Source organism: Pteropus vampyrus, unplaced genomic scaffold, assembly GCF_000151845.1.
Source record: "Pteropus vampyrus isolate Shadow unplaced genomic scaffold, Pvam_2.0 Scaffold234, whole genome shotgun sequence".
NCBI lineage: Eukaryota > Metazoa > Chordata > Mammalia > Chiroptera > Pteropodidae > Pteropus > Pteropus vampyrus.
Window position 1 is genome coordinate 334658 of NW_011889015.1, and position 13408 is coordinate 348065.

General features: G+C 34.3%; 1 protein-coding gene across 2 annotated transcripts in view; it reads left to right on the top strand.

The window, feature by feature from the left end:
• NNT (nicotinamide nucleotide transhydrogenase) overlaps positions 1-13408 on the top strand; it is an 82833-nt gene that overhangs the window by 50072 nt on the left and 19353 nt on the right. For both annotated transcript variants that reach the window (XM_011373883.2, XM_011373882.2), the window contains exons 16-19: positions 1055-1215; positions 3703-3882; positions 9996-10155; positions 12320-12401. In XM_011373883.2, coding sequence (XP_011372185.1) covers positions 1055-1215; positions 3703-3882; positions 9996-10155; positions 12320-12401 — 583 coding nt within the window. The remainder of the gene's footprint in view (positions 1-1054; positions 1216-3702; positions 3883-9995; positions 10156-12319; positions 12402-13408) is intronic.

The following is a 13408-nucleotide window of genomic DNA, read 5'->3' on the forward strand; positions in this document are numbered from 1 at the left end:
TAGGTGTCCATTTGAATATCAGAAAATAGCTTAACAGTAGAATCTGTTAGGTGAAGAGTTTATATATCACTCAGAAATATATAAATTTCTTCTCTCCATAAAGATGGCTTCCTTTTATTGATCCTTGTTAATCTCATACTCATAAAGCTTTGAAGCTATTTCTTCTAGGGACAGAACTAGTACACAGAAATTTGTATAGAGGGACTAGTTGACGTTTGGTAATGCAAATGAACAAAGTAATATCATTATCCTTGGTTAGAGATGCCTGTGTGGAGTTCACAGAAATGAACTTTATACATTTTCCAAACTAGAGAGAAGCTTATTCAATAAGTTTGTGTGATTAGTATACAGTACTTATCTTGAAAACAAATACAGATTTTAGGGCTCCAGTTTGGCAACTTTGCTATTGCTGAAGCCAATCATGAAAATAGGAGTGGAGGGAAAAAATACCCACGTAGGCTGCTTTCAGTGTTCTCATGAAAAGGGAGTCTCCAGATGAACTAGTTGTGATTTAAAAATGTGATCTTATCTCTCAGTAATCAAGTCATTAAAATTAAGTGGGGAACTTCCATGAAACTTAAAAACCACAAAAAGATCTTCAAGCCTATGACATTTTTGTCTCATGCTTTAGAGACAACTGGCTAATCAGATGCTACTCACTTGGGATCAGTTAATAGAATCAAAAATGCTAGGACTTTGTTTTGAAGTTTTAAATAAATAAAACCACACTGAATAACTCCTCTGTTGGTCCTATGGGAAAAAAGTGACTTTTCAAGGTTTCATGACAAAGAGTAAAGAAATAGTATGATCAGAGTAAAGAACAGTTAAGTCGAGCCATACTTTTCTTATTTCTGTTAATATTTGCTATGTGTAAGAACTCTGATTTGCTTTTATGTTTCAGTATCTGGTGATAGAAAGGGATATTTTAAATACCAGTTTTAATTCTAATGTTATATTTTGGTAGTGTAGGATTAAATGACATACGTAAGAGTATGTGTGGGGATTTCTTATTACACATCCTAGTAGATTCTGACTGCCATGTGCTTGGTTCTAGGTATTCTGAAATCTGCCCCTCTCCTGCTCCCCGGAAGGCATGCACTCAATGCAGGCCTGCTGGCTGCTAGTGTGGGTGGAATGATCCCATTCATGATGGACCCCAGCTTTACCACGGGCATTATCTGTCTAGGCTCTGTGTCGGCTCTCTCTGCTATCATGGTAAGAAGCCAGAGATGGAAAGCACATACCAAGCAAGGAACTGGGAGTATTTTGTTAGACTACTGTCTAATCATATTTCTATTTCTTAAAGACCACTGAGGAAATAAATATGCTTTAAAATGATGTTACTTGTTTATCTTTTTAGAATCTGGAAAATGTAGGAAAGTGTAAGAAAAAATCACTTTCTCACCACTTAATATTTCCTTTCAAGTTGTCACATGTAACATCTTTATTGCTGTGGAATCTTTTCACTGGATGAATGTGTTGGTGAATAGGAATTTTAAAAAGGCAAAGCATTTAAATTCCATTCATTTAGTGCCTGCTGTGTGACAAGACCTACAGAATAGCACTTTGGGGTTTATGTAATAAGCGTAAGATAGTCCCTGCCCATTAGTTGCTCTCACCATTAGAAACTATGCTACCAAGTCAAATAATTAAATGAAATGCAGTGAATAAACTCTGTGTGTTCAGTAAGGGAGTTAGTTCAGTGAAGCCTTTTGTGATAGGTTAATCCTCCTCTTCCTCTCTACTTTCTGCATTTAATATATTGATACATACAGTATTTTTTATATATATTACACAGTTGTGTATATATTACAATTTAACATTTAATTTTATCAGTACATAATGCTGTTGCATACAGCTTTGTGTTGTTAATAAATTGCTTCATGTTCAACTTGTCTATTATATACTTTATATACAAGGTTTATGTTTTAAGTTTTTAAAATAATTTACAGTGCTTAGCACAAAGTTAGATGTACAGTGATTGCTTATCAAACACTTACTGGCTGCTTGGTTTAGAAACACAAGATTAACAGTGTTACAATGATACTGATTTTTATGTAATTGAGTCAGGCCGTGATTTCAATGTAGAACGTTTGGAACACTGAAAAATAACTTAAAATTCTATATTTATATGACTACTGATGATCTAATTTTATTCTGACTTATATAGCACTGATTTTTGTTTTATTTTAAACAAAAGAAAAATAGTTTTGATTTTTTAAAAATCTAATAGGGCAGTAGAGGTAAAAAAAAGACAATCTCAAACCTGAACCATTGAAATATAAAACTTCAAGAATTATTATTTTTGATTGCTGTGGTTGCCACAGAGTGCCTCTTTTATCTTTAAATATTGTTCCTGTGTCATGCATGCAGATAGCAGGGGTGAAACTACACTAAAGTGGGGGCTTTAACTGCAGTGTTTAGTGGAGTTGCCTTCTACCCTGCCAGTTCAGCAGTTCATCTGTTTTCCTATGGAACATATTTACTAAAAAGGTTCAGTCTGTTAAACAGCTTCACCCTGATACAGCCTCTTCAGATGTTCTTACACTGCGCAGCAGGGGCTCTGTGTCTGAATGCTAGGAACGGAGGATACACAAAAAAAGTGTGTCCAGGATAATGCCTCAGCCAGTCAGATGTCCATCTGTTACTGTGCTTGTCAGCAACCCTTTATCTTTTAGTGTTGTAAACTCCATTTAAAACTGAAAAAAGAAAAATAATTGTTATTTTTGAGAAGAGGTGAATTTGATGTTTAAAAGATACTTAATATCTCTATGAGAATGTCTGAGTAAGATAAAATATTTTGTGGACTAATTTAATTGCTTTTGACTACAGTAATACATGAATACGTTCCCATCGTCACAAACTCAAAATATGTAAGAGTGTGTGAATTAAAAAGCAAAAATATTTCTCCACACCACACCTTTTCCTTTCCTGTGTTTAGTGATTTTGGGTTGCATCGTGGACATTTTGAATGATATATTATAGAGACCTTGGATTCTGTTATATTCCTCCAAAGTGTATTGATTATTATTTTTTATTTATTTGTTTTTGTAGGCAGCTTGTTTGACTGGATCTAAATTTCAAACTCTGGTTCCCCTATGGTAGGGGGCAGATTCAATCTTCTTCTTCTTTTTTTTTTTAATCCTTAACAGAATTGTTTGGAATCAGCCCACATATACCTAGTTCAGGTGTCAGCCAGAGATTTGGGCAGAGTTTATACACAGAGTTTGGGGCTTTCTTTCTCTAGCTTACTTCTTTGCAGAATTTCCCTTCTTACTTTCTAACTACTTAAGTCACCCTAAATCTTATCCTTGGATCTTCAAACTAGTAAAACTGTGGGCTTATATTTTAGTTTTAGCCGTTTCACTTGGCACCGACAGGAGTCTGCCCGAGGCTTACGCCCCTTGGAAATTCCTTCGGTGCTGTTACTTTTTTCCAAGTGTAGACCTCTCTCCAGTTTTTGCCTGCTTTTCATCACTGTCTTTTAGAGAGTTAGGGATTGTTTTTGGTGGGGGGTGGGGGAGGTAATTCAGTATTAATATTTGTTATATCTGCAGGAGAGTTGGTCAGATAGGTGCTTGGTGGACTTCATATATAAATATATTAATTGGAAAAACGAATGATTAAGAACCAAGGTGTTCAGTGTTAGAGGTTTTATTTTCATTTTATTAATTCTGAGTTATGCTTTGCTTTTCATCCTAGGGCGTGACTTTGACGGCTGCTATCGGCGGTGCTGACATGCCCGTCGTCATCACTGTGCTGAACAGCTACTCAGGCTGGGCCCTGTGTGCGGAGGGCTTCCTGCTCAACAATAACCTGCTGACCATCGTGGGCGCACTTATTGGCTCCTCTGGTGCTATCCTGTCCTACATCATGTGTGTGGTAAGAAATACGTGTTTGAAAGAAAAGGAAATGGTGTTCTGCAAATAAGGATGCATCTGTCATTTCTTTAATTTGCAGTAAAAATGACTCAGTTTTTATTCTCTTCATCAGAAATTTAAGAGTGTATAGTTCAAATAAATTTGCAAGACTGCTTTTAAAGTACCCAAGTGTAGATAATTAGGAGAATTAAATAGAAAAACAAAAATCTGACTCCTTCCATCTAGAGATAAATAGTTACGATTTGGGTTTATCTCCTTCTATTCTTTTTCTTTGGGTACTACATATTTGCATATTTCACTTGTCTGATCATGTACACTGTTTTATATTTATTTTTAAAAAATCTTACGAACTATTGCCATTTTTATCATTAAAAATGCTTTTTAAATTTTATTTTAAGGGACCTCATACTAATCCATCATATTGATATACAAAATTTATTTGCTTTTTCTTTAGTGCTGTATGTGTTAGGTTGTTTGGTTTTTATTACTCTTTGTACTTAAATACATCTTTGGCACTTCTGATTTTTGTCTTAGGGTCAATTCCTGGAAGTGAAAGGGTGTGCTTATTTTCATGGGCTCTTTCTACTTATTGCTGTGTTGTTTCCAGAAAGCTTGCTGCATTTACATTCCTGCTGGTCCTCTGTGAGAGTGCCTGTCTTCAAGTTTCATGGTCAGAATGATTAAAAAAAATGAAAAGAAAAAAAACAACAAGATAAATACTTTTTAGCTTTTTGTTTTCACTTCTTTTCTTGATGGCAGGAAGGTATCCTGCAAATAGTTAAAGATTTGACTACCAACCTTTTCTTAATTATAGATATTATTCTCTAAATAATAGTTTTGGATGACTGTGAAAAGATAAAAAATAAACATGAAACAGTAAAATCAGATTGTGACCTTTATACTGATTAATAATTCAGAAAAAAGATATATACCCCACCTTCATTCTTTTATAAAAAAACCCCCTATTTTACAACTCAGAATTTCTCTTACATTTTAATTGAAAAACTCACAGCAAATTGAATGTTGAAGTTATTTTTTATAATAAAAAATTAGTTTTCTTTGGTCATATTGTAAAACAAAGGATTTGATACCTTGAGCTCAAAACAAGCTAAGAGCTTTCAAAATTAAATCCCCCAAGTTGTTCAGGAAATTTGGAAAAGTGGAGGTCTGTGTTTCCTATTTGAAAAATGTGAGGCTTTCGGGTTTTTTAAAACAAATGTTTATGAAGAAGAAGAAAATGATTCAATTGTATTAGAAATAGTTTCCTCTAAAAATGAACTTTAATCCTTAGTTTGACTTTGCATCATTTGGTGAATTTGAATGAACAGCAGGGGGCAGCAGATTTTCATGAATTCTTTTGGTTGGTTAAATACTGATTTTGAAATTAAATGAGAGGATTTGAATTTTAACAAAGCTAGTGGCATCCTGATATGGGGAGAGGAGGGAAGACTTCTATCTAGTTCTTGGAGTGTTGTCATGGATACCTCTGGCCTTTATCTTTTTTTTTTCTTTAATGGTTTTCTTTAGGTTCTTAAATTTATTAATAGTATTTCCCAAATTTCTGCGTGTCTTTGTCTCTTTTATTTCCTCTTCTTTGCCTTCACCATTTAGTTTCTTATATTATTGATGGTTATAGTAACTACAGTAACTTTTACTGAAGCAGTTCTATAAAAGCAACTAGAATAAGGTAGTAAGAGATACTAGTTGAAAGTATTCTTTTCTACGTGTAGTGCTGTAATTATATCATCTTTCTTTTATTTTTTCTATTCTTTTCTATTTCTTGATCTGTTTTCTTTAGTTCTTCCGTTTCTTTTCTTTATATTTCCACTGCCTCAGGAATGCCATTTGCCATCAGCATACCACAGATATTTTTTGTTTCTATACTGTGTATAAGGCTAACAAGGTATTCTTACAGCTGTCTGTGACCATAGGTATACACCAGGTCAGACAGATACTCTGTTTGTAATAGCAAATTGTATTAATTTAGGTTCAAGGACAGTCGAAGCTTTATTTTAAAAATTATTCAATTACAAATGAAAGATGTTTAGTGTGGAAAATTCGGAAGAAAATAGAAAAGGATGAATAAGAAAATAAAATTATTTGTAATTTCATTCCTACTTAAATTGTTAACATTTAATAGTCTAATTCAAGTCTTTTCATTACATTCTGTGTTGTTTAATTTTCTAACAATTTTCTGTTTTCTAATAATTTTTAGATGCCATTATATTAAATTGTAGCTATACCATAGTTTATTTATCCAAGTCTATATTATTAGTTGTTTTAAACTTTCTTTTTTCCTGCAGTACATTCTCCTTGTGCATCTTAGATTATTTCCTTAGATCAGATTTTTATAAGTACAATTAACTTGGTCAAAGGGTATAAGATCTTTCTATTGGCTATTGATATTGATAAACTGATCTCCACGGATGATTCTCTAGTCAAAGCTCTCAGCAGTGAGTAATATATGTAGTGCTTGTTTTACTGCAAACTCTGTACTCCTATGTCTTATTGCAAAACAAATAAGACAACAAGAAAACAAGCCTGCCATATTTTTCACTTTTGAAGATAGAAATTTTCATTCCTTCTATATTTTCCCGATTTCTGACTTTTCACATTAATCTTCATTGATTCTTAGCCTGTGCTTGTTTATTATAAGAAATTGTTTCTTCATGGCTGGTGCTTAGCAGCTCAGAAAAGTTCATAATACTAATAAAGATGAAATAGCTACTTGTAATTCAGCGTACTACAATACTGCTAGCATAAAACTGGATACTTTACAAATATTAGCTCATTTAATCCCCACAATAATTCTGGAGGTGAGTATTATTACTCTCATTTTATAAGGAAGCTATTTTAATATGCCATTCATTATTTGCTTTTGTGTTTATGGAAACTGACTTAGGACCTAACACATTCAAATTAATATAATAATTTTTGAATGAACATTGCATGAATATTCTATTTGTTAGCTCACTTCATATTTTGGAATCCTCTGGATGGGTTATAGTAGCAGATATACTACAAATATCAATTTCATTAATATTACTGGTATGTTTACCTTTACTATTTTATTATTTATTAAAGGAAACATGGTAAGTCCCAAAAAGAACAGAGTGGTTTTGTTATGTAGGAGGGAATAGAATGTATCCCAACTGGCTAATTAGAAATCCCTAAAATTAAAATTTTTCTGACAAAAAATACTTTTGGATGTTCTCTGAGCTTAATGTGGTCACACAACACCCGATATTATAAAAACTGAAAAATGTCACCAGTGTCCAAATAACCAGCTCCAATAAATGATTTGCTTTATATCCAGATGTCATTAGACATTAAACTCTTTATAATTTTATAGTCCATTTACTTGAGATAGTGTCCAGATTGCCTGGGAAATAGAGGGTTTACAAAAATGGAACAGCGTTTTCAGACCAAAGTTTTTGATTTTTTGCACTTTGCCACTTGTTTCCAAATGAAAATAGAACAGAACAAAATGGATCAAAGCCAAACCAATTTTTTTTCGTTTGCCACCAATTAATTAGCACCTATAAAGCACTGAAAAAAGACATATATAACATAAATGGTATATATGTTATCGTCACTTTGGTTTTGTCTATTTTATGACCTTTCCTTTGTTTTCAGATTTTTTCTTACATTTTGCTTAGAATTATGTGAATTAAGGATCTCTTTAATGTAGCATACAATTTTCATTATAGTGCTTAATAACTTAAAAGGAACAGGCTTGGACAGTGTTGCAAATACTTTGTCTTGGAAGCTGGGAACTCTTCAATCTGTGGATCATTGGTCACAGGATAGTTCATTAATCACTTAAGCAATCCAGAAAAAAAAAAAAAACCCAAAAACCAAAAAACAAAACAAGGCCATAACCCCTAAACATTTGTTGAAAATATGATGTTGCAATGGTAAATTCAGAGATGAAAAATAATTTAGTTTTTAAGAAACCACATGGAATTAGTTTAATAGTGATATAATTATGGATATGTGTTTAACAAGTTGACTTTGATTGTTGAACTACTGTGTGGTTCCTTTTTTTTTCTCCCTAAGATGCCATCAAAAGTGGGTAAACATTAGTTGAATGTCCTTAGAAATTCTTTCCTTCTCTTTCATTCAGTTTCATAGGAAAAATAGTTCCTTTTAAGTTGAGTTAGAATAAAGTGGTTGTATCCTCTACATCTGTCTCTACGTCATGTCATCTGTCCCTCTACAGGATTGTGTGATGCAGGCGATGGAACCTGCATGTTCGACTTTTTATGTTTGAACTTTTTTTAAGTTATCTATAACAGAAATATCTTCATGTCTAAAATAGTCCTTTGAATCTATTTTAAAGGGTGAAAATTTTATGAAACATTTTTGGTAATTTAATTTCAGAATTCTGTAATTCAAAACTAGAAAGTATTTATCTAAATAAACGTTGACTGTTTAGGAAGTCTCAGGGTGGCTATTTAGATTTTCGTTAAACCTTGGATTTAAGTAGAGAATGTTGTGTTGAGAATTTAAAACTTCATGTCAGATTTGGACTATGAACTTAATTAGAAGCATTACTTCAGTTTTTCTCTGACTGTCTTATCTGTTAATAACATATATAAAGGTATTTTGGGTTTTATTTTATATATAATAATTTTAGACAAGATTGCTAGACTTTGGGCTCTGTAAAATGTGAGTGTTGTTACCTGATCAGTGAGCTTAGGTCAAAAGAACAGGTTAAAAAATTCTGACAACATTTTGTCCATCACATTTGAAACTTAGGTTTTTGATATGCTGCCTTTGATCAAGTTTGGCTCTCTGCTCATCTTCTCCATTCCTTCTCCTCCCTGCCTTTACCTCTGTCCCCTGTCAGCAGTATATGCACATGTCTCCCCTAAGGTGGTAGCAGGCTGGGCTGTCTTTGGATGAGTGGTCATGTTTTCTCCTTTACGTGTCACTTAGCATGGAAAATCTCCAGGGGCTTTTTGCTTTTTAATGATAAAGTGTTGTCTTTTTTTAAAAAAGTAATAAATTGACAATTATATAGCTTTTAAATGATATAAACAATGGATCAATAATACATTTATTAAAACCCTTAAAATAAGGTTTAATAATTTTTTGGAATTTTTTTCTGAAGTGATAAATTCAATTGTGATTATGTAGAATAGCTGCTTCAATCACGTATAGTGATTTGAATTCTTACTGCATTTGATTACTCAAAATGTCTAGCTTTTGTTTTTTCTTTTTTCTTTTTTTTTACCACCTTACCTCCAGAGGTCTACAAATGAATTGTTTTCAAAACCAGATGAGTTATCATCACATTTCAGCAGTAGTGTTTGGATAGTACATCGTTGGGGATTATAAATGAGCTTGTAATGAGAAGTGCTTTCCTATTGTTTTTTTTCCCCCAAGATTATTTTTGTAGTTAAAAGGGTAGGTATAAATTTAGTGACACAATGTATAAACTTACTCATCTGTCTTTTTGGAAGTGAAATATTTAGGAGTGAGTTGAATAATGAATCCAGTCACTTCTATTATAGTTTCTTCATGTTGCTGATTTGGAAAATAGATCTCAATTTCCACATTTCTTTTTTTCTTGACAGCAGAGGGCAGCAGAGTTCTAAATGAAATGAATCCCTACCTGGGCTTTGAATTCCTCCAGGTTGCCTCTTGACAGCTTGCAGCTGGTAGCAGAATCCACCTGAGAGATCTGTAGGGTCACCTTGTAAAATCCCTTATTCCTGTTGTTCCCTTTTACTCTTGTGAAATATACGTGAATGTGGATGTAGAACTTGCTCAGTCAGTATGCAGACAGTAAAGCCAGTAAAGCGAAATTAATTTTTCATTAATTTCGTAATGTTTATTAGCAACTTTCCATTAAATACTTAAAAAAATTACTCTTTTACTGAAAATATATCAGTGTTTAGCTCATTTGGTTTCCCAGATGGGGTTTCCCAGATGTCTTTTCACTGAAACTTTTGAAATAATTTTCAGAAACTAGATCAAATTTATCTGGTTAAAATGTTTTAGATGTTCAAATAAACCTTTAAAAATGATTCTGAATATCATATACACAAGTCATATCATTTTCAAAAGGCGGATTAAACTCTCACAGCTGATAATTTTGCTTTTCAGGCAATGAATCGCTCCCTGGCTAATGTGATTCTTGGAGGCTATGGTACCACTTCAACAGCTGGTGGGAAACCCATGGAAATTTCTGGCACACATACAGAAATTAACCTTGACAATGCAATTGACATGATTCGAGAAGCTAATAGCATTATTATTACTCCAGGTAAACAAAACAAAACAAAACAACAAAATGCAAACCACCTATAATACCTGTTGTGATTAATTACATCAAAACAGTTTTTTATAATAGGAAAAAATCTAATTGGGGCTTTTTCATTTTTGAAAATGTAATGGAAACTTAGAAGCAATCCTATCATTACTAAATGAAAAATATTGAGAATTTTCAAGTTAGGTTAATATTTTGGGGCTCATGTAGAGATTCTACAAATTGATGTAGTGGTTCTAGCAATGTCATTCTGTGATTCTGTATAAATGTTTAAATCATCTTTAGCCTTGGTCATTTATTTCTCATTGATAATTTTTGGGCCTATTGTCAAGATTAAGTTAAATATAGTAAATGAAAGTGTCTAGCTCACTTCTTAGACTTGCTTAATAAATGTTAGTAAACATTAATCTCTTTTTTTTCGAAAGGAAATATTTAAAAAATCATTGAGAATTTTGTGGTTTCTACCAAGATGAAGTCACATGGCCCAGTAGAACAAGCTCGGTCTGGGAATTATAACATCTCATCATGGTTCTTAAGTTTGCTTCTAACAGTCAACACGACATTGATCAAATCATTTAATATCTCCAGGCCTCAATTTCCTTCTTTTCTGAGGTTTAGTTCAGTTCTTCTTCACTGTGATCACAGGATGCTGTGATATTACAGGCAATACATTGGTTTCAGATTAAGGTTTTAATTCTATCATGCTATGTCATAGGAATTTTCTATAAAGAAGGTCTGCTGATTTGTCATGTGGGTAGTTTGTTGGTTGGTTATATATTTAGATATAAATAACAAACATTAGCAGAATTGAATGTTCAGATGCAAGCCTTCTCAACTGGGGCAATATCATTTTCTGGAGACATTTGAAACCTGTGGGCTGGGGAGTTTGGTCGTGTCAAAGACAGGACTGCTAATGTCAGCTATTGCGTGGGAACAGGTAAACTATTATGCCGTAATGCCTTGGACATTCCTGCATAAAGAATTATTCCAACCAAAGTGGCATTGGTGTTACCTATTGAGAAATATGGTGTTGGAGTGTAAAGGTAGAAAGATGTACAGGACACCCTCTTTTCCCTTGAGACATTTTCCAGCTAGTGAAGAAGTCAGATCAATAAATAATGCAAGGTGGGTTATGATAAGGGCTAAGTTGGACTATGTAGACAATTTTTCTATCCCAGGGAACCGAAGAAGGATTGTCGGGAGGTGAGGATTTTTTAGGCCTTGGAGGATGGATGGTGTTGAGGGTGGGGTAAGGCACAGGGAATAGCTTGATGAGAGACTTAGTATATGGGAAAATGGGAGTAGAAAAGTGGGGACATATGTGCTAGTCGGTGTACAGGGAGAATGGACAGAATTGTAGGAGTTAAAGGAGAAAGAAGATGAATTTTTGGTCTTATCTGTAATATCAGAAATATGGAGAGATTTTTTTGTTTTGTTTTTGTTTTTTTGATTTTGGCAGAGGGGAAGATTTTTAAGTTATTTTTTGGAGACATTAAGTTTGAGGTGGAGATGGGACAATGGATGTACTATACTGGAGCTCAAATGACAGGCCGAGCATGGGAACCGATCGGGAGTCATCTGCTGGTTGTTGAAGCCATGGGGTGGGCTGAGATTTTCCAAGGAGAGTGTGAGGGCCATCGTTAAAGCCCCCGGGGAGCTTCGTCATTTAAGGGGGAGAACGAAAGGAGAAGATCTATTTAAGGAAGAGTAGTAACAAATTAGGCGGGGAACCCAGGGACGGCACTGTAATCAAAGCCAAGTGTAATCAAAGACAGTTTGAAAACAGTTATGAGAGAAAGAGAGAGAGAGAGAAAGAGAGACAGACAGACAGACAGACAGAGACAAGGAGAAGGAGAGGTGGGGGAGAAGGAGAGAACCCAGGCATGTGTGTGGTGTGGTGTGGTGTGTGGTGTGGTGTGTGGGGAGGGGTAACCAACAGTATCAGACACTGCAGAAGACTGAGGAGGGAACATTAGATTTAGAATTTGAAATACAGTCCAGTATTTTAAAAAGTCCATATTATAAATTTGATTTCATTTCTAGTCCTGTTTACTGATTGCCTTTTTTTGGCATAAAAATGTTTTGATCAGGAGAGAAACTGTAGTTCATAAAATTTCAAAATAAAAACCACATTCTTCTGTGTTCTTAATGTTCCTTGTAGGCTATGGTCTCTGTGCTGCCAAAGCACAATACCCTATCGCCGATTTGGTGAAGATGCTCTCCGAACAGGGCAAAAAAGTCAGGTAAGTGCTTCCTGTGAGAGGCCTGCAGTGCGTGTGGGAAGGAAAAGGAAAACAGATGACTGGTTTTTTTTTTTTAGATGATTTTTTTTTATCTTAAATGTAATTTCTATTAATTAAAAAAGAAATATTGTGCTTATTGAATAAAATCAGAAAACACACAAATAGGACAAAGAAAAAAGTAATCCTAGTCTCACTGCCTGGAGACAAGTACTATTAGCATTTCGGCCAATTTTCTACCACTTAAAATCTTATTTTATGTGGTAAGAACACTTCTTACATAACTGTAACTTGTTGAACAGCCACACCCCGTTTCTGGTGCTCTGCATGTTCGGAGCACCTCCTCTAGGAACGAGCTGTAGACATGATCCCTGGAAGTACTTGTCTCTCTGCCATTTGTTTTGAATGGTGAGAATAGAGTGTGAATTGAGGAGATGGGCTCAGAATATTGTTTGTGAGGCCTGCGCTGAGCAGCTCACAGTCTACACCAACATCGTCCAGTAGAACTTTCCGTGAAAATGGAAACGCTGCAGATCTGCAGTGTGGTGGCTACTGACCTTGTGTGGCTATCGAGCACTTAATGGGCTTAGATCGAGGCTTGAATTTTTAACAAATTAAAAAACTTTCAATTATGGTTGACATTCAATATTATATTAGTTTCAGGTGTATAGTGTAGTGATTGGACATTGATAAGTATTTATTAAAGTGGAGCTGTAAACATGTAATCTTAGGTAAAGACACTAAGTTGTGAAAACCCCGTTCTAGCCTTTGTCTTACTACCTGGTTTGCACCGTCTCTAAAAACATCAAACCTAATTACGGGCTCATATTTAGAGAGAATATAGGCTCATTGATTAATGGGGAAAAACAGAAGTCCTATTCTCTGTGGTTTGATTTGTGGAAGGAGGTCAAGCAAAGCATTTGAACCACATCAAGTCGTATCTTTTGGTTTTTGTTTTTCACACTGAAGAAAAATATCTCAAATGAGAGGTCTTTGAAGAGTGAGACCTA